The sequence below is a fragment of the Acomys russatus genome, chromosome 26, assembly GCF_903995435.1.
Source record: "Acomys russatus chromosome 26, mAcoRus1.1, whole genome shotgun sequence".
Classification (NCBI taxonomy): Eukaryota; Metazoa; Chordata; class Mammalia; order Rodentia; family Muridae; genus Acomys; species Acomys russatus.
This window is the reverse complement of record NC_067162.1, coordinates 30,575,082-30,596,820: the sequence shown is the minus strand read 5'-3', so window position 1 is coordinate 30,596,820 and position 21,739 is coordinate 30,575,082. Positions and strand designations below refer to the sequence as shown.

The 21,739-nt window shown below is 47.4% G+C and overlaps 2 protein-coding genes across 2 annotated transcripts in view; one reads left to right on the top strand and one right to left on the bottom strand.

Moving 5' to 3' along the window:
- Window positions 1–7: 7 nt before the first annotated feature.
- Ctrl (chymotrypsin like) lies at window positions 8–3,017 on the top strand. The gene is made up of 7 exons (XM_051169282.1): window positions 8–923; window positions 1,479–1,582; window positions 1,665–1,744; window positions 1,852–1,933; window positions 2,089–2,269; window positions 2,347–2,480; window positions 2,565–3,017. Exons 1-7 carry the CDS (start codon window positions 872–874, stop codon window positions 2,724–2,726), a joined length of 795 nt encoding a protein of 264 aa, XP_051025239.1. The 5' UTR covers window positions 8–871; the 3' UTR covers window positions 2,727–3,017.
- Window positions 3,018–4,738: 1,721 nt separating this feature from the next.
- The window catches only part of Pskh1 (protein serine kinase H1), a 32,643-nt gene continuing 15,642 nt past the window's right edge, over window positions 4,739–21,739 (bottom strand). The window contains exon 3 of the mRNA XM_051169280.1: window positions 4,739–5,190. Coding sequence (XP_051025237.1) covers window positions 4,873–5,190 — 318 coding nt within the window. The 3' untranslated portion in view covers window positions 4,739–4,872. The remainder of the gene's footprint in view (window positions 5,191–21,739) is intronic.

The window sequence follows — 21,739 nt, the reverse complement described above, 5'->3', positions numbered from 1 at the left end:
CATATATTTGCTCTTGTGTCTATCCATTTCTTTATTCGCCCGTTTCCATTTTTAGACAGGTATTCTTGAGCCAGTCAAAGCCTTTGATACCCTAGAAAAATGCAGGCTAACTCACTGGTTGCAACTGTGCATATGGAAGCACCTTTTCCCCTTTCGCCTTCTCTCACGCTCAGCTTGGAGCCCAAACTAATGTGCTGTGGACAGATCTTGCCCATGGCTCTCACTCTTCTACCAACTTCAGTCCAGGGTCTCTGAGTCTCTGAGGGCTCCCTCACACTTACCAGTAACAGAGGTCTTAGAGCCAGATGCACGAGGGTTTGGGTCCCATCCCAGTTCATGCTGTCAGGAGTCAGCCTCTCTGGGCAAACCTCTGAGGCCTGTTCCATACTGATGAGAACCCCAAGATGATGTCTGTTAGGATTCACAACCTGCCAGAGCCTCCATCCTTGGCTTCACAGCAGAGGCGGCCACATCTGGCTCTTCCTTCCACCAATTGTAACACCCCTCTGTTCTAAGCAGGCTTTTCTAGAAGTCCTGGTAGCTCTGGGAAATGTCATAGGTCCTGGCCAGCAGGTTGACACTTTACACCTACTTCAGCCATACGTCCTTGGTATCCTTGTGGCCAACACTTGGGATAGGAAGTGGTTCTGAAAGCCAATAGAAAACTAAAGTTTGGGGAGGCGGGGTGAGAGCCTCACACCTGGGTTCTTGATAATTCCAAGGACTTTGGCCTAAGACCTCTCCTAAACAGGTGTCAGGCTGTGCTAAGACCACACAGCTGGCCTGGTCTCAGACCCAAGACTTTGCCCAAGGACAAGGATACCCATAAATAAAGCGAGGCCATTCTCAACCTCAGTCATTAACTTCCACAATGCTTCTGCTTAGCCTAACCCTTAGCCTGGTCCTCTTTGGCTCCTCCTGGGGTAAGTGGGCTGGGACCAACCTTGACTGAAGAATCTAAGACAACTTAGCTCCCAGCTCCCATTTAGGGGCCAGCCTGGCCAGAATAGAAATGGACAGTGCAGGCAAAAGAAAACTGGTGTACCTAGGCAAAGGAGGGAGGGAGCCTTTCTGAGCTGGGACTAGGGGGAAGAGCCAGGGACCAGTCACACAAATGAGATAGGAGCTTGAGCTAGACCTGAGAAAGCTCAGGAAAACATGAACGATGTGCATAGATTAGCAAAGCTTTCTGGCTACATGGCAGACTGCTCAGGCCTAGAAGAACAGAGGGCCAAGGAGATGACAACAGGAATCGGGGAGAAAAGTGACCTGGAGAACATCAGGGCGGGGCTGGTGTATGTGGCAGCATGCATAGGACTTGCAGGGCGGTGGGGCAAGGCATGCAAGATAGTTGTGTGTGCCTAAAAGGCACTCAAGGAAAGGGGGAGCAATCTTTGTGGTAATATCCAGCTTGAGGTACTGAGGAGCACGTGGGGAGCGGTGGGTTGGTTGTGGCTCCTCACCAGCCCTTTGTTCAGGCTGTGGTGTTCCTGCCATCTCCCCCGCACTGAGCTACAGCCAGAGGATTGTCAACGGAGAGAACGCAGTGCCAGGCTCCTGGCCCTGGCAGGTGTCTTTGCAGGTACTTACCCTAGGGACGGGTCAGGGTGCTTTATGCCTGTGGGTACCTTAAGCCCTTTCACAGGTCTGACTTTTGACCCTAGGACGGGAACGGCTTCCACTTCTGTGGTGGTTCTCTCATCAGCCCCAACTGGGTAGTCACTGCTGCTCACTGCCAAGTCGTGTGAGTGTATTCCACTCGCCCTGCCTACTCCATCACGTCCCACATCCTTCCCTTGGATGCTCCCTCTGAAACCCCTTTGCAGCTACCCATTCCCATTATCCTTACAGGGCTGGACGCCACTTTGCCATTTTGGGAGAATATGACCGATCTTCCAATGCTGAACCTGTGCAGGTGGTAGCCATCTCAAAGGTGAGTACCTGGCTACATGTGTAGAAAGAAAATGGGCTGCAGATGGCTTGCTTTGGACACAGAAGCTCAAGCATGCTCTGACCTACCCGCCTCAGCACCGACCCTAGGTGCCTGTGCCCACTCCAGCTGTACATGGCTCTTTACTGACTCCATAGGCCATTACACACCCTAGCTGGAACTCCAGGACTATGAACAATGACATCACGCTCCTGAAGCTTGCCACACCAGCCCGCTACACAGCACGAATCTCACCAGTCTGCCTGGCTTCCTCAAATGAGGCACTGCCTGACGGCCTCACGTGTGTCACCACTGGTTGGGGCCGAATCAGTGGTGTGGGTAAGAGCTTGGGAAAGAGCGAGGGAAGACCAGACTAAGCCTCCTGGGCCAACCTGACCGCCTTTCCTGGCCCACAGGCAACGTGACACCAGCACGCCTGCAGCAAGTAGTTCTACCCTTGGTCACTGTGAATCAGTGTCGGCAGTACTGGGGCTCACGTATCACTGATTCCATGATTTGTGCGGGTGCCTCAGGTGCCTCTTCATGTCAGGTAAGCATGGCACCCTGCCCCCGCACTGTCCCCTGGTATACATCCACGAACTGCCATACTGACGTCTCCCCTTCTCCCTCTCAGGGTGACTCAGGAGGCCCTCTTGTCTGCCGGAAAGGAAATACCTGGGTACTTATTGGTATTGTCTCTTGGGGTACTGAAAACTGCAATGTACAAGCCCCGGCCATGTATGCCCGGGTCAGCAAGTTCAACACCTGGATCAACCAAGTCATGGCCAGCAACTAAACTCCACAGATCCTTCCCCCATCTCAATCCAATAAAGACACCATGCTCAGTTCTCTTGTGCACCTTTGTCTTTCACCCCAGCTTGTGGGAAGGAGAGGTTCCTGGGGGTTCTACCCATGACTTGGACTTTGTCTTCTAGCATAGCAATGGCTGAGCAGCCAGGAGCTTCCCGCAATAGGCATCGCACGCTGTGGCCCTTACTCCTCTTTTTGAACAATCCACTAGCCCCATGGCACAATCTGTGGTCAGAAAAAAAATGGCAGCCTTCCTTAGGGGAGGGCAGCCTGTTTATTGGATATAGAAGATACATTTACAGAGTACACAAAATAAATAACTGCACATTCTCCATCCACGTCCATGGCATGAAGGCCTGGTGGACCTATCAAAGGCCCAGGACACTAAACTCCCTCTGTCCTATCCTCACAACCAGGCCTACTTTGGGCAAGAGAGAAAGCAAGTCCCCAGTGGTTCACACCCCACCTGGCAGGTGGGGGATTCAGAGGCTGTGAGGCTTGGACTCTCCACTGCCTCCTAGCCAGGGGGCAGGGGACCTAAGGAGAGGGTATATAAGGCACAGTTGACTTGGCACAGAGTGGTCTCTTTGGTTTCCCAGTGGAGGTGGCATATGTAGAAAAGAGGGCCTAGCCCAAGGCTGCTTCCTGAAGAGTTGAATGGAATAAGACTCTTCTTGCTGACAGAGGCTCTTAGTCTGGCCAAGGCCCAAGCTAGGCTCTGTCTGGCCCCTTCCTACCCACTAAAAGCAGCTACAGAGGGAGGGAGCTTGGATTCCAGCCTCCTGTGGTGGTGGTAGGGGAGACCATGACAGCTATAGGGCCCGCTATGGCTCAGTCCTCTGGGAAGCAGCCCCTGTGGCCCTGCCCTACCTCCTAGAAGGGCCCCTCCAGTCTGAGACTCAGTGAGGCCAGCCTAGAAAGTTAATGCTATGAAAAGAAATGGGCACAGGACAGATCGGGCAAGGCCAGCACCCACGGCACCCAGGGTTCAGAGGCAGGTAACACAGTATGGCTAAGTTCCAGGGTGAGGTTTAGAGAAGCTGAGCAGAAGGGGAGTTGAGCAGCCCAGGACTCTCCCCCAATTCAGCAACTCCTTTCTTTCCTCTTCCTTTTGGAGGGCTCTGGGTTTGCAAGGATATGTACCAGTCACCACCCCCTCCCCCGGCCATCTATTCCCAGACCAGACACAAGATGGCACCATTGCGGAGCTATAAAGGAGGGCATGGCAGCTCCAGAAGACAAGTGGCAAAGGGCAATACCAAAGGAATTCTGAGGAGAACCCTTTCCAGGCGCATCCACCCCCAGGTAGCAGCAGCTGAGCTCCTTTTAACCCCTCAGTGCTGAGGAGGCAGACGGGGAATGAAATGCATCCAATAGGACAGAGAGACTACAGTGGGCTCTGCAAAGGCGCTGAGGGTGATAGATAGAATCCCTCTCATAGAGAGGCTGGAGCCTGAGGTTAAGGTCCATGCCACAGTCCTACCGCCAGAGGTGCTGGCAAGTCTGAGGGCTAGAAGGGGTCCCTGGTGGCACCATGAAGAAAGATATACTTGGCTGGGGAAATGGTAGGGTTGCTTGGATCTAACTGGTGCTAAGGGACCAATGAGGTCTTGCAATCTAGCTATGGCAAAAGCTAGATCTCCCACCTTTAAGCCCAGCACTTGGGAGGCAGAGGCAGGTGGATTGCTATGAGTTCGAGGCCAGCCTGGTCTACAAAGTGAGTCCAGGACAGCCAAGGCTACACAGAGAAACCCTGTCTCAAAATACAAAAAAAAAAAAAAGCTAGACCTCCCACTGGATTAGCATGGCAGAGAATATGGGAGCTAGACCAATGCTTTGCAGAGGAAAGGGGGTTATAAAAGTAACGGGTTAAAAGAGTCCTGAGCCATAGGAGTCTTTCTACCCAACACTGTAGGCCCCTTCGGTCCAAGGAAGAAGCAAACATTAAGGAGATCAGGGGGGACTGGGTCCCGCACCTTTTCCCAACTCAAACAGAGAGAAGAGCTGGGCCCAGGCATGCTCTACATACTGCTGGCCATGAGGCCTAGCTACAGAGAAGGTATTGGGCCCAGGTGACATGGCAGAGAGTGGCCAGGATGAGATGAGAGTGTGTCCATGTCACAGCTGGTGGCTCAGCCGTTATACTGCTGTTGATAACGGAGGTTGAGCTCGCGCAATTCACGCTCCCGAACACGGCGCGACTTGTTGGAGCGTGTGGAGCGGCTGGAACGTGTGGACTGGGAGGATTTGGTGCTCTGGCAACGAGAAGAAGCACGCTTGAGGAGATTCTGGGAGATGGATCGGTGCAGATTCTTCATGGATGAAGAGGCTGCCATGCTTACTACCCATGGGTGTCTTAGGGCCTGTAGTGCAGTCATCCGGGCTCCAGGGTCCACTGTCAGCAGGCGGTCAATGAAGTCCTTGGCTAGATTAGATACACTAGGCCAGGGCTAGAAGCCAAGGACAAAAATTAGTGTGAGAGGACTCAACACTGTCCTCCCATCTGGATGTTGCCAACACCACAGAACTAGGATCTGCCCAGCCTTTGTGCAGTCTAGAGAGGCAGCACCCCTCTTCTCTTGCAGCAGACTGGAACTCCTTCCCTCCCCTTCAATACTGACTCAGGCTACTAAGCAGGCACTGCTTAGTGATGAATCTGACAAGGAGGAAAAGGACCTGGTGTCTATCCTAGGAAGCAACTTTAAGTGCTCTGCACCCGAAGCCTGGCTAAAAGAGATGGTCCCTGCCATGACCCTTAACCTACCCTAGGGAGGGTTTTTGTTTGTTTGTTTTGTTTTGAAACAGAGTCTTCTTTGCATAGCCCTGACTAACCTGGAACTAAATATGTAGACTAGGCTAGCCTGTAACTCACTGAGATCCACCTGCCTCTTTTTCCTGAGTGCTGGAATAAAGGCATGTACCACTGTATCTGGCTCAGAGATTTTCAAATATTTATATGTGTGTGTACCTGAGTGCATGTATATGCAAAAATACATACATACATACATACATACATGTACACATATATACACCCACACACATCCACACATATATACATAGGCGCCAATGGAGGATGGATGCACCTGGAGTAACAGGCAGCTGTGAGCCCTTATGTGGGTACTGGGAACAAACCTAGGTCTTTTGTAAGAGCCACTCTTAACTGCTAAGCCATTTCTGCAGTTCTCCTAGATTTCTGAAGAGAGTGATCCAAATTCTCTCACCATGTCTAACCTTCAACAACCATCTGTCTGGACCAGGCCAAGTAGAGAAGAACTTCACAACTCTCACTGAGAGAGTCTCCCTTCTAACTTACAAGGAATGTCCTGCACAACCTGAGCCTCCTGGCCACCAAGAGAAAGAACTTTTGTTTGTTTGGTTGGTTGGTTTTTCGAGACAGGGTTTCTCTGTGTAGCCTTGGCTGGCCTCGACTTGCTTTGTAGAGAACTCATAGAGATCCACCTGCCTCTGTCTCCCCAAGTGCTGGGATTACAGGTGTGTGCCACCACGCCCAGCCTGAAAAAAATAACACTTAATAAAAATTAATAAATGAATAAATAAGAAAATAACATTTAATGCATCTATATTTTTCCAGTCTAGTGATAGTGTAGGGAATTCTAGGGCCAAATAAAGATGAGATGATATCCCTTTTCAGAGGCTCTTTCCAGTCTATATGACTTCTTTGAGCCACAAAAGCTCCTGTAAAATTAGCCAAGTGTACTGGTACATGCCACTAATATCAGCATTTGACGGACAGAGGCAGGCAGACATCTGTGAGTCAGGCCACTACAGTCTACATAGTGAGATGCTATCTCAAAACAAGCTGGATGGTGGTGGCACACGCCTTTAATCCCAGCATGGGAGGCAGAGGCCAGTGGGTCTCTGAGTTAGAGGCTAGCCTGGTCTACAGAGCTAGTTCCAGAACAGCCAGGGCAACACAAAGAAACCCTGTCTCAAAAAACAAACAAAACAACCACAACAAAAAAACAACCAACCAAACCAACTGCTCCCTCTAAGTACTGTGTGCCAGCCTCCTTCTAATACACTCTATCCCTACAGCTCTCCTGTTCTGCTACAGGAAACCAGAGTTGCCTTGTCTCAGATATTCAGCAAGTGTCTGTCAATCCCTGGGTCTCAGCCTCCCTAGCTTGTATTTACCTGGTTGAACTTAAATTCTTAGTGCCAAGAACATCTCCTTAGATGCTTTCCTAGCCCTCAGTGCTTACAACTATTTCAGTCTGTGAATTCAAGCTACTTATTCCCATCAGATGGCACCGAGCCTTAGTGCTGGCTGGGTACAGCACATGTAGAGGCACCTGGTAGGTGTCGGTGTAGTGAATTAACCCCCAGTGAATGCTGTCCAATGGTGTCCTTCGTGGAAACTACTTTAGGCCATTGAACTCAGCCTAGTGGGGCAAAGTGCTGTAGAGAGTTGAGTTAGGATTAGGGTTGCGGATCCTTAAGCTACCCTACTAGAGGACAGGTTCTGGGGCTTGAATTTCCTGAGAGAACTTCTAGAAAGGGCTCTGATGCATAAAGGGGAGGCAGCTGGATAGTTCCCTGTTCTGCTATACAGGCTGTATATGATCCCAGGGGCACCACTGCTCTCTTTACTGCTAGGTGAAGTCTGTCTGTCCTATTCCATGGCATCCTTCACCTTGGGGAGCCCATGAACACGCTCTCCAGGGTGCACAGGCACACCTTACAAGAGTTCATATTCCAGGTAGGGACACGGCCATTTAACACACACCTGCTGATTCCCATTATCCTAGTAGGGCTCCCTTGACCTCCTCCTAGACAACAGGTCACCCCCTTCCCAACTGCTAGACAGAAGTGATGCAGACAAAAGACTTCTCTGGCCTCCTAAGGAAGAGGTAGGAGGTTTTCTCATAGTCACTGTCCCCCTGTCTTTTCAAAAGCAAACCTTCAATTTTACTGAGCTTAGGTAGAAGTGAAAAGGATCAGGAATGCAACAGGACCACAGTCACCATTAGGCCAGCACCTAGTGATTTTAGCACTCAAGAGGTAAAAAGTCAAGGCCAGAGGACATGTAGCTGTGGTGGTCTAGAGAAGGCTTGCTTACTGAGAGCAGCGAGCTCCGCGAAGAGTTGGCTCTCCCACCAAGCAAGCAGGTCCTGATACCCCTGTAGGTCTGTGTAGCGCAGGATCCAGTGTTGAGACTGAGAAGGATGAGTTGATAACTGACAAAAAAACCTTTTGGTTCTCAAATTAAGAAGGGCCTATGAGCCAGGCGTGGTGGTGCATGCCTTTAATCCCAGCACTCGGGAGGCAGAGGCAGGCAGATCACTGTGAGTTCGAGGCCAGCCTGGTCTAAAAAGTGAGTCCAGGACAGCCAAGGCTAACAAAGAGAGATCTTGTCTTGAAACCCGCCCCCCAAAAAAGAAGGGCCTATGGACAGGCTGGAGGGATGGCTCAGAGGTTAAGAGGACTGGCTGATCTTCAGAGGACCTGGTTTTGATGCCCAGCACCCATATGGCAGTTCACAATTGTTTGTAACTCAAATTCCTGGATGTCTGGCCTCTCTGGGCATGCACATGCTGCACAGACATGTAGGCAAGAAAAACACCCGGACACACACACACAAACACACACTGTTTGGTTGTTGTTGTTGTTTGTTTGTTTGTTTGTTTTTTTAGACAATGTTTCTCTGTGTAGTCCTGGATGTCCCAGACTCACTTGTAGACCAGGGTCGCCTGGAACTCTCAGAGATCTGTCTGCCTCTGCCTCCCAAATGCTGGGATTAAAGGCTTGCACCACCATGCCCAGCTGTTATAATATTTTTAAAGACCTCTCTGTGGACTGATGCTGCCAGCTGAGCACAGACTGGATCAGAACACCTGCGTCGTGCTGCCCTGCTGGGCTTCTCTGGGAGCCAGGAGACATACTGCAGCCCAGCCTGGGTTCTTGGAAGAACAGTTCCAGGGCATCCCAGAGTATTCTGAACAAAGCTGTCCGTTCCTTATTCCGTTCTGGACAGAGGAGCAACTCCTTGTTCTGCACATTAGAGCCCAGCACATCTTCAAGCCCATCATTCAGGAGGCAGAGGCAGGTGATCTCTTGAGTTTGAGGCCAGCCTGGACTAGAGTGAGTTTCAGGATGAGTAATGATGATGATGATGATGGTAACAAAAGATGTCAGTACTTGGTAGATGGAGGCAGGAGGATCAAGAGTTCAAAGCCACCCTGTACTTCAAAGACAATCTGAAGCCAGTTTGTCGCTCCTGAGACACTAACCCAAACAACCTTCTCCAAACAAAAGAGGAGCAGTTTCTCTGCAGAAGATGGAGCAGTGGTAAAGCTGGATTCACAAGCTGGAAACCTGAACATGGATGAACTGGAGGCTCTCACTTGAGAGCCTCACCCAGTTAAAGCGTGGACTCCAGTGGCTTCAAACCAGTCTGATAGTCTTAGAAGGGCCTCTCACCAGACCTGCACAGTGAGCTTAAACAGCTCCATCTCCAGAGGGGCACAGGCAAGCACCAGGCACCACCCCCTGCTGCTTGTCAGGCGGTCAGCCTGTTAGCGCTAAAGCAAGCCAGATTGATCCACCCTCCCTACTCCCCAGACTCTCGCCTTATCAATTACTGCTTTCGTGCCTCTGTGTACAGAATGCCAATGGACTCATTTGTCTGAGGGCAGCATAGCTCTCTGGAAGGCCCCTAACACTCTCCATCTTTGAAGAGTTGGGAACAGCTATGCTGGTAGTGGTCTCCAAGCCAATGTGACTCAAGTTATACCTTTGTGTTAGAAAAAAAAAAAATGCAGTACAAAGTCAAGCAGGCTAAACACAGGGAGGTGGGCCTCATCTAGCCTGCAGACAGTGAGGTGGGGGCTTGGGCTGACCTCCAGCTAAGCAACCTCTGAAAAAGCTTACCTAGACCTCCCACATCTTCCAGTCCCGCTTCTGGCCTCAAGCCTAACCCAGCGCCTCCCAAGAAAGTGGTCAGTACCTGCAGCCCACCCCATCTGCTTCTCTGCAGCCTAAGTATGTCTGCGAGGCTATGACTGACTAGTCAGGAGGCATTCTGAGCATGAGAAAAAGAAAAATGATTAAACAGCCATGCCCTTTAGTTTCCAAAGTTCTAACTGCTTTCTCTGGCTGAAGGACAGAACCCTGACCTCAGTCTGTATATATCCTTGGGCTCAGGCAGCCACATTCATGGCCTCAGGTGACAACAGATGGGACAGGTCCCAAGTAGCAGCTGGTTAGTCTCACAGAGATTTCTACCTTCATCTGGACTGCTATGAGACACAGGAGGGGTGAGGGCTAACAGGAAACGTTAAGAGGTTAGTTAGCTCTGCCTACAGACGTTAGATTAGGAGGCCGCTTCAATGCATGTGCCACCAGTCCATCCTCTCCCGGAGTCTCTGGACACTTGCATGGCGGGGCTGGGCCCTGGGCTCAGTCTGACCATCAAGCTGGCTGCTTTTCCCCCCCAGTACACAGATCCCAGAGACCTTGTTCTCTTGCCACAAAAGTGCCTACTCTTGAGGGTAACAGCAGAGAGACAACTGCAGGGACTGGGAGGAACCACTCCCTAACCATTTCCCCCTTATTATCTGCTACTTTTCTCCTGAGCCAAAGCCACTCCTGAGGACTCCAGGCGTCTCTTAGAGGGAGAGGCACCTACAGACACTCTGTTCCAGCTCGGAGGCCTTGTCTCTCCTCTCTGCGCCTCCTACCTGAGTGGAGGACATGGCAAGCACAGTCCCCAAGGCTGCTACGGAGTCTCACTTCCAGCTTGCAAGTCCAGAAAAGGGATGAAGATGGAGGCACCTGTGCAGCCTTGGCTGTGCAGGGATGAGCAAGCTTCTTCCTTCTGGCAGCAAACCCTGCTCACCTCCTGCCTCAGACCATTCTCAAGTGACACTAGAAGAAAACAAATGGCCCAAGTCTCTTCTGACTAGCATCAAGGTGACAGATTAAAGTGTCAGACTGTAAGTCTGGTGACAACTAACTGCACTTCTCTGTATGACCTAAGAGAACTCACAGCCCCTCACTTTCAGAATGGAGAGACTGACCACAACACAATTCAAAGTCTCTTCTAATTTTGAAAAGTTCTGGATTTTAAGAACATGCTTCTCATCTTTTTTCACTTCTTGGCTGCACGCAAGGCAAGAAGCAGAGGATGTGGTACTCGAGCTGACCTGGCCCCTGAGGTTCCTCATGCAGCCCATGACTGTGGGATAAGAAGGTAGTCACACTGCAGAGCAGCCAGGGGGAGGGAGGAACAAAGCTGGGCTTGCTACCATGACTCAGTTCCTCCTTCAGCTTTGTCTCAAGATGTATTTTTATATTTTCAGATCCAGTATTCCCACCTTCAAAGGCCTTCTTTCTGTACTTACGTGGGCCTGAATGAACGCAGAGAAAAGGGCACAGAAGAAATTCTGGGAACTAGAGCTTTGGGTTTACTCAGGAGAGCAGAACTCTCATTATAACAGTAAGGACAGCACACTCAGAAGCTACCCAAAATTATGCTTTTTGAAAAATCTAGCAAGATTGGACACTGGTGGGGCTAGCAAACCCTCTGACCAAGACAGCAACACTGGGAACCCTCCCACACTGAGATTCCATAGTGGCTAGGGAAGGAGTGAGCAGCAGAGAGCAGGATGTGGAAGGACAGTCTGAAGACAGAAAGAGAAAGATGAGGACAGAGGTTTTTAAAGGACTTTGTTGAGACAAGGTCATGTAAGGTCAGGCTCGGCCTTCTGAGTGTTGGGATTCTAAGTGTGTACCATCATGCCCTGCTGGTCTTTGCTTTTGCTTTTGAGACATAGTTCTTTATGTGTTTCCCAGATTGATCTCAAGTAACCCCACCATTTGAACATCCTCAGCTGCATTCAGCTGAACGCAGAGTTCTGGTGTTTTGTTTGTTTTTATACTTCTTCAAGCATATTAGGCTTAAAGTGGTATCTCTCTAGCCCTGCCTGAAGTTTGCATTTGGTTTTAGGCCAGCAGTTCTCAAGTAGTGGGTTAAGACTCCCTTGGGGTTCACATATAAGGTCTCCTGAATATCAGACATTTATATTGTGATTCATAACAGTAGTAAAATTACAGTTATGAAACAGCAACGGAGTAATTTTATGGTTGGAGGTCACCACAATACAAGGAATGGTACTAAAGGGTAAGGCACTGACTGCTCCTCTTGAGGTCCTGAGTTCAATTCCCAGAAACCATGTGTTGGCTCATAACCACCTATAGTGTGATCTGATGCCCTCTTCTGGCCTGCAGACGTACCTGCAGGCAGAGCACAGTATACATAGTAATAAATAAATAAAAAGACAGAGCTCAGCTACCCAGTATGATTGACCCTGGGGAGTTTAGACCAGCCTAGCAACATAAAGACCCATGTCTCAAATTTTATTTGTAAAAACTAAATTTAATTAAATAGGGGCATGGGGTGTGTGTATTGCTTAGTGAAGTAGTGCTTGCTCATCATGGTACAAGTCTCAGAGTTTAATTCAGAGCACCAAAATAAAGGAGAGAAAAAGAAAGGGAGAAAGAGAGAGGAGGAGAATGAGAATATGAGAACAAAATACAATCTTGTGTCCTGACATGTTCCCTAATGAAGCAAAAGGGGTAAGAAAGGGGACAGTGCCGGGTGGTGGTGGCACACACCTTTAATCCCAGCACTTGGGAGGCAGAGGCAGGCAGATCGCTGTGAGTTCAAGGCTAGCCTGGTCTACAAAGTGAGTCCAGGACAGTCAAGGCTACACAGAGAAACTTTGTCTTGGGGGGGGGGGAAAAAAAGGAAAAGAAAAGAAAGGGGGCAGAGACAGAACAGGGTTCTGGATCTAGATGAATGCTATAAAATGATATCTTTTACTTCTATTCAAAGATTCTGCAAAAGCCACGAAGTGTTGAGAGCCTGAGTTTTGAACACTTGGATTTCTTTCTTATTTCTTTAAACAAACTTCTTCCCATCTAAAATAAAAATTTAGATGTATCCCTGTGGGAAAGAATAAGCCTTGTCACAGGTGGGAGCAGTCTTGGCGGGCTTTACACTTGGGGCACCCCATGAATACCTTGTGACAGACTGAGTGGAGCCATCCTGGGTCTGGAATTCAGGAAACAGACCTGGGAACCCCACCTAGACTATTGTCTTTCTAATTGACCCTCACCGGGAGAAGGAGACGGTCCTTCCCACGTGACTCATGCAGTTGGGGAGGAGAGAACAACAAAGTCAGCTGGGCGAGAGAGCGTGGGGAGTAGCGGACCAGCTGGACCAGCACATGGGCCAGAGAGACACCTAAGGACCCGTCCCGTGGAACGGATACCGGAAGGTTCACTCTTTTGTCCCTTTAACCTTTTTCCTTCTTGTATAAGCTAGTTGGGTTGTATAATAAAGTTTAATTATTAAAAAAAAGAGCCAAGCCGGGTGCGGTGAAGCACGCCTTTAATCCCAGCACTCGGGAGCCAACATCTGGCGCCCAACGTGGGGCCTGATGGGTTCCACAGTCCCTAAGGGTACGGAGGAAGAGTCAGTATTCGAAGGAATATAAATGCTGTTTCAGGGTATCGGCAAAGTTGCAACTGCTGTTGCAAAACTTTTTCCTGCATTATACTTAGAGGGAATTCTCTGTTTTTTCATTGTCCTTTTATTACAGTATTTCATGCTTAGAAGGATTAGAAGAAAGGCTAATGACATAGAAAAGCCGGAAGGGTCAGTAAGTTCTATCCTTTTGGAAAAGATTGCAGATTTGACTGGACAGATAGAAAGGCTGAGGAAAGAAAATGAAGGGATGGGAAAGCAGAAAGAATTTTTGGTAATTGGTAGTGATGAAGGACAAAAAATAGAGCGACCGGAAAGCCAGAAAAAACCAAAAGAGTCAATAAGCTCTATCCTTTTGGAAAGAATTACTGACTTGACTGAACAAATGGGCAAAATGCAGAAAAAACTGGAAGGTCTGGAAAAGCAGAAGGCACCTTTGGTTAAAAAGGGTGGAGAAGGTCAGAAACCAGAGGCAAAGGAAGCCAGACCGACCAAAAGGTCTTTGGAAGTAAATGTCCCAGTGGAGGACACCTCCACAGTCACCCAGACACCTTCAGCTTTTCCAGTCACTATAAGACATGTCCTGAGCAAAATGGTGCTGAGGGTTATGACAAAATGGCCTGGCGTCCTGTAGACATGATGGATTTAAAACATTTTAAGGAATCCGTCGTCAAATATGGTATGCACTCTACCTTCGTTAAACAAATGTTAAACAGCTGGGCCACTCAGAATAGACTTGTTCCCCAAGATTGGAAAAAGTTAGTTTCAGTGGTATTGGAAGCAGCACAACAGTTACAGTGGTTATCATGGTGGCGAACAGAGGCTATAAAAATAGAACAGAAAAATACGACACAGGGAATAAATATTAATAGAGATCAATTGCTTGGTGAAGGACAATATACTAACATTAGAGAACAAATTCAAGCTGAAGATAGAGTGATTGAACAATGTCGTAAGGCAGCCTTGAGAGCTTGGGAGCTGGTAGAGGAACCTGGGAAAACAACTATTCCATTTACTAAAGTGTTCCAAGGACCCCTGGAGCCCTTTACAAAATTCTTGCAGAGATTAGGATCTGCTATGGATAAGGTGATGCCAGATTCTGACAACAAACAGGCATTAAAACTTATCATGGCTTATGAGACTGCAAATGCTGACTGTAAGAGGGTGCTTAGACCATTAAACGAAAGAGGTGCTCCACTAGATGACTGGGTAAAGGAGAAAGTTAATATCAACTCTCAGGAGTATCAAAATAATATTGTGGGACAAGCTTTAGCCAGAGAGCCCAGATATCATAATACTCGGTGCTTCAATTGTGGTAAAATTGGTCATGTGCAAAGAAACTGTAGAGATAGAAGGCGCAATAAGCCAGGAGAAAACATAACTTGTAGGAGAGAACAAGGAGGTTCTGGTTATGACGGTAACACAGGGTACTGTAGTCACTGTGGAAAAGGGAAACATTGGTCTCAGGATTGTCAGTCTAAGAGAGATGTGCAAGGCAATATCTTGCTGACGGGAAATGGCAGGAGGGGGCCATCGGCTCGGGCCCCCATAAACAATGCCAGCCAAATTCCTTTGACCAGTCAAGAAGTGACAAACCCGCAGGAAAACGGGAACTGAGTGTTAGTGATCTAATGCATGCTACTGAAGACAGTGCAGCCTTGGCTCTGGCTTCAAATATGTCTCTTACCCTATCTCCCCAGGTTGAATGTTACAAATTAAATACTGGTGTTTTCGGACCTTTGCCTTCAGGCACAGTAAAAATGGTTCTGGGAAGAAGTGGGCTGACTTCTCATGGTTTTATTGTGCATCCCGGTATTACAGACGGAGATTCTAAAGAGGAAATAAAAATCATGACATGTGTGAAAAAAGAGATAAAAATTGATGCCGGGGATAGAATTGCTCAACTCCTACTGTTTCCTTACATTAAGGGCAAAGCCGCTCCAGTGGAAAGGACTGGTGCGTTCGGAAGCACAGGGACCCGTGTGTTCTGGCAAACAGTAATTAATGATCAGAGACCTAAGTTAATTGTACAATTGAATGATGTTAAAATAGAAGGCTTGGTAGACAGCAGAGCCGATGTCTCCATCATTTGCCACAAGTCTTGGAACCAAAATTGGCCACTTAAGAAGGTTTATTCAGAAATTGTAGGAATTGATAAGTTGTCTCAAATAAAACAAAGTGTACAGTGGCTTGAGTGTGTGGGACCAGATGGGCAGATAGGGAGGCTGAAACCCTATGTGGCTGACATTCCCATAAATCTATGGGGAAGAGACCTCTTACAACATTGGGGTACTCAGATTACTATTCCTACAAATACCGAGATAAACAGGATTGAAACTATGGGTGAATTGGCACGCGCTTCTGGGGAAGAGATTAATGTAAGTGGTCAAGGGCGACCACAAGCTATGCCCATTGTCCAACCTCAGAACTCTTCAGGTTTAGAGTGTCAAAATTTATAAGAGGGACCACTGCTGAGATACCAACCGCCTTGCCCCTAAAATGGACTTCAAACAGACCTGTATGGCAGGAGCAGTGGCCCTTAACAAAAGAAAAGTTACAGGCACTTCACGGTTTAGTGAAAGAGCAGCTGGAGGCTCAACACATCGAAGAAATCTTCCAGTCCCTGGAATTCCCCTGTGTTTGTGGTAAGAAAGAAATCAGGTGGACGGAGAATGATAACAGATTTGAGGGCCATAAACAAGGTGATTCAACCCATGGGTTCGCTTCAACCTGGAATTCCTTTGCCTTCCTTGCTACCTAGGTCTTGGCATATAATTACAGTTGATTTAAAAGATTGTTTTTTCACCATACCTCTACATGAGAAGGACAGGGAAAGGTTTGCCTTCTCAGTACCTACTCTGAACAGTAATTCTCCATTGAAGAGATATCACTGGAAGGTACTTCCACAAGAAATGTTTAACAGCCCAACTTTATGCCAGTATTTTGTGCAACAACCTTTAGAAATAATTCGTAAGCAGTTTTCTCAATCTATCATATACCATTACATGGATGATATTCTGCTAGCTGATTCTGATCGTAGTGTTGTAGAAAAAAATGTTTCAGGAAGCACAAAAAATTCTACCATGCTGGGTGGGGATTACAGATTGCTGTGGAAAAAATACAAAGAGGAGATTCAATTACCTATTTAGGCTACAAAATAAATGAACAAAAAATCCGACCACAAAAGGTACAGATCCGTAGAGATAAATTACAAACTCTTAATGACTTTCAAAGATTATTGGGAGATATTAACTGGTTAAGGCCTACAATCAGGTTAGCTACCTATGAGTTAAGTAACTTGTTCCAAACTTTACAAGGGGATTCGGATTTAAACAGTCCTAGATGTCTGACCGCTGAGGCAGAAAAGGAGTTAATTCTGGTGGAACAAACACTTCAAAAGGCATATGTAGATAAAATTGATCCTGAACTTGGTTGCATTCTGGTTATTTTGTCTTCGAAACATTCTCCTACTGGGCTTCTTATGCAAAGGGAAGACAAGATCATAGAATGGATATTCCTGGCAAATAAACAAAACAAAAAATTGAAAACATACATAGAGAAAATTTCTAAATTGATTACAAAGAGAAAAATAAGGTTGCGCCATTTGTCAGGGATGGACCCGAAAGAAATTGTAGTGCCTCTTACTGATTCTGAGATTATGTCTTTATGAGTAATTAATAAAGACTGGCAAAAAGCTTGTAGTAACTATTTGGGAGACGGTATTGTAGATTGATGAAAATTTAAGACTTTTGATTGATGGAAATTTAAGACTTCAACTTTTGCTTCATTGATAAAAATTTAAATTGTATACTGTCATTCATTTTTGCCTTATGTACTGTATGTTATATGTTGACAAAATATATATTGTATGTTAGAAACTTAAGTTCATTTTATTCAATGTTTATTTAATGTATTATTCATGTACCACTAATGTCTTAGGAAAAACTGTTCAAGAAGATCGGGGATAAAAGTTGGTATTTAGTTACGTAGAAATCCTACTAGATACTAACTTACTTTGTCATAGAGCAGGTTTGTTTAATTTCTTGTATATGTCTTCAAAGGAATAGATTGGTAACTGTAAAAATAGATAGAGTTGGTCTTCAAATTCTTCAGAGATCCACAGAATATGGCATTTAAGGATGAGGGCTTTCCTGACAGAGAGAGACATCCGCTCCTGGCTGCTTCTCCATTTGCACCATTAAAGATGGGGGCTTCAAGAGACGCAGGTGACAGATGGTCACTGGACGGAGGAGAAACTGCTCTTATCTCTACTGCTGATGACAGGCTGACTGGCTGCAATGATCAACAGTGATGCTGGAGCCGGGCGTGGTGGCGCACGCCTTTAATCCCAGCACTCGGGAGGCAGAAGCAGGCGAATCGCTGTGAGTTCGAGGCCAGCCTGGTCTACAAAGTGAGTCCAGGATGGCCAAGGCTACACAAAGAGACCCTGTCTCGAAAAAACCAAAAAAAAAAAACCAAAAAACCAAAAAACAAAAAACAGTGATGCTGGAAAGTTGACTGTCCAGCTTTGAAGAGACTAGATGGACCAGACCGTGGGATTTCCTGCTTCAAAAAGCAGTTTGTTAGATGTTTTGGGTTGATAAGGCTAAAGACTGATTGCCCCAATGAAGGAGAGAATCCGGTGACTATCCAGGCGGTCTGCTCTCTCTGTCCTATGCAACTTGGAAGTTGCTTGCCAGCACATCCTTTATTAGATAGATTTTCCTTCTTGGGTCTCTGATGGGATTAAAGACTAGATAGCCACAGTGTTACCAGAAGCTTTAGTTTAAGAATTAAAAACACGCCGGGCGTGGTGGCGCATGCCTTTAATCCCAGCACTCGGGAGGCAGAGGCAGGCGGATCGCTGTGAGTTCGAGGCCAGCCTTGTCTACAAAGTGAGTCCAGGATGGCCAAGGCTACACAGAGAAACCCTGTCTCGAAAAAACAAAAACAAAAACAAAAACAAAAAAAAAAGAATTAAAAACACATTTATAGATGGATAATTGCAATGTCTCGTGAAAAAAAAAAAAAAAGACTCTCTTTGGTAAGATAGTGGAATACTTTCTCTCAGGTTAACAAGTATAAAAGGACTTGGTTATGTACTTGATACCTGATGATTATGTATATATGTATATGTGTGTATATAGTCCTTAATTTTTTTTTAAAAGAAAAGAGGGATGTGTGGGAAAGAATAAGCCTTGTCACAGGTGGGAGCAGTCTTGGCGGGCTTTACCCTTGGGGCATCCCATAAATACCTTGTGACAGACTGAGTGGAGCCATCCTGGGTCTGGAATTCAGGAAACAGACCTGGGAACCCCATCTGGACTATTGTCTTTCTAATTGACCCTCACCGGGAGAAGGAGACGGTCCTTCCCACGTGACTCATGCAGTTGGGGAGGAGAGAACAACAAAGTCAGCTGGGCGAGAGAGTGTGGGGAGTAGCGGACCGGCTGGACCAGCACGTGGGCCAGAGAGACACCTAAGGACCCGTCCTGTGGAACGGATACCGGAAGGTTCACTCTTTTGTCCCTTTAACCTTTTTCCTTCTTGTATAAGCTAGTTGGGTTGTATAATAAAGTTTAATTATTTTAAAAAAAGAGCCAACATATCCCAAGCTGGCTTCAAACTCACTATGTAGCTAAGGATGACCTTGAACTCCTGATCCTCCTGCTTCTACCTCCCAATGTATGCAGCACTCAGGATCAAATCTAGAGCCTCAGGTATGTGAGAGAAGCATCCTACCAATTGAGAGACACTCCAGTGCCCCATTTTAACTCTGAAGTGATATGGAGGGAGTTAGAATCTCATTCACAGATATTGTGGTCTCTTTCCTCAGAGGTCTGTGTCCCTAGAACTCTGGGCACAGCAGGATTTACTTCAGGGCTAGTACTCAGTCAACACTGAATAGCAGGTTGAGTAAAGAGGTGAAGGTAACTCAGCTTTCTGCTCAAGTGAGCTGGACCACACTAAAGTGGAGCCCCGCTTGGTATAGGAGCATGCACTGGGACATAGATAAAACAAGGCATTCCAAGCAGAAAGCAGAGTGGCCCTGTGAGATGGAGAAACTGGGTGGGGGAGAGGTGTGTGCAGAGGTATGGTTAGTAGGGACAGGTGGACCAGGCAGGTCACCATAACCATCCCCCCCCAACATAGAGTTACCATCGATCTTAGTTTAGACCATGAGTAACTCTGAAGAAGTCAGAAAGTGGGAGAGATGGCAGTCTGACAGCTCCCTGAATGACAGGGACAGTGAGGAGAGGGAGGGGACCACTCATGCACAGGGATGATTGAGCACAGCCATGTTGTTCCCTTTTGTTGGAGGGCCTCTGAGGGCTGAAGAGTGGAAAATGGCAGAGATGAAAAGTAACTCTAGCCAAGGCTGACAAGCTGCTGGAAGTGTTGGGATAGAGCAAGGCCATTCTGTAGGGAGGGCTAAGTGCAGCAGAGTTAAGTATGGCAGCTGCTTCTATCACCACAGGGAAGGTACTGCTCTGGGGAGTATGTAACCACGGCAGCAGGAACAAAAGAATGCCTAAAGGACTAAACTCTGGGCGCCGCAGCGCATGAGAGAGCAAATGACAGGGCTTTGCTCTTCCTTTGGAGCCTGCCTCCTGCCTCACCACAGAAAGGACAGCTCTTATCTCCCTAGAAGAGGATTACAGCCAAGGTCTCCAACACTGAGCCTCCACTGTGCATACTCAATGACCCGAACACAGCTGCCTTTCAGGGCTGCCTGCTGCGAGGTGTTAAGGAAGGCCTGTCTGAGGGTGACAGCAGTCTGGTTTCTTTATGGTGTCCAAAACTGAGGTCAGCCCAGTGTGGCACAGATCTCTTGGAATACAAGACTGAGTTACATCATCTCATCACTCATCCTGCCATCCCATGCTGTCCCAGAGCCAGAACCAAGTCCTGGTGTAACTTATTTGTATCTCCTTGCAACAGCAACTATAGATTTGTAACCATCATATAATTCTGAGTGTAAGAGCTAGGAGAAAAAGAAGCAAGGAAGAGTCAGGTGAGGAGAGGGTCAGGCAAGAGCTCAGATGGGTTGCTCAGCCAACTCTGACTTTGGGAACTCATCTTATTACAGGGGCTCAGAACTCAATAGTGCTCGTCCACTCATGGATCCTTGGCCCCAGGCTGGCCTGCCACCCAGAGGCCCATAAGACCACCTCCTACCATCCCATATTTCCCAGGCAGAAGCAGGGTGGGTTTCTTCTCTCACCAGCTGTCACCTCTTCACAGGCACTTAGCTTCCTGAATAAGGCTTTGTGAGCCTCTGCTCAAGCCCACCTGTCCCTGGCGTAGTCACCAGGCTCACTCACAGCTCAGAGTGCCCAAGTGGAGGAGGATGACAATTCAGGCTTCTAAATTCAAAAGACAGCAGAGCTGCTGATGGCACCATCATTCTGCCATCAATCCTCCAAGAGCCTTTTCATACATCCTGCCTCTAGGAATAGAACCCTTGACAAAAGCAGTGACATCAGGCCAAGGATTGTCACATTTCTTGTCAAGTGAAACACTGCAGCACTGAGTGAGAGAGCCCTAACAGTACTTCAGCATGAGTCTACAGATGACTCACGTCCTGTATTCACTCCTTTCAAAACAGCTCTTCAACCTCCTAAGGTCTCTTGTAACAGGAAGTTCACCTCTTGGGGTGGCTTTGTACCTTGTCTTCTCTCACCCTCAGACAGGCCTTCCTTGGCCCTCAGTAGCATGTTCCCTATCACTTCCAAACTACCTTCTATTCCAGCACCTCTAAACAGGATAAATTTCGAATTTCTCTTCAAAATGTTATCTGCATCTGCATCTCCTCTTTTTTCAAAGTCCCATATCTGCCCTAAATGAAGAGCGCGTTCACTCCTGGGATTCTATGAAACTTGTCTGTGCCCACAGGCAGCAGTTTCCTAAGCACACCACCAGTAAGCTCTCTGCTTCATCTAATCTGCTACATTTGGGACCTGTCCCAGGCCATACCAGTGACCACTCATACTTCCCTTAGGAGAAACCAGAAGAATGTTCCTTCTAGTCACAAGTCTAGTTCAACCCAGCAAATGTTGAGATAGGTAGTTGTGATGTGCTAAGCCAGGTCTGTGGCATGTGTATGTGCTGACACAGTGTCCTCTAGGACCTTGTAGGTCAGCAAGGAGATATGTATCCAAACACAACATTACAAGGAAGCACTAGCAATAGCAGACTAGTCCCTGAGCCCAAGATGGCATACATTTCAATCTTTGGCCTGCTGCCCTTAGCTGTGAAAACACTGGCAAGCTACTGAAACATACTAGCCTCAGTTTCCCCGTGTGTAAATGGGTGGAGATTGGAGAGGCTAGATGTAGCGTACCAGCTCAATACCTTGTACCTGGTAGGCTCCGCATAATGGCAGTGCTCAGCATTATTCCTAAGGAAAAGCAACGTTTGAATTGGATCTTTCATAGCTGCTAAGTTTCTAAGGTCAACAACAAGGATAAATGGAACAGTTTGAGAAA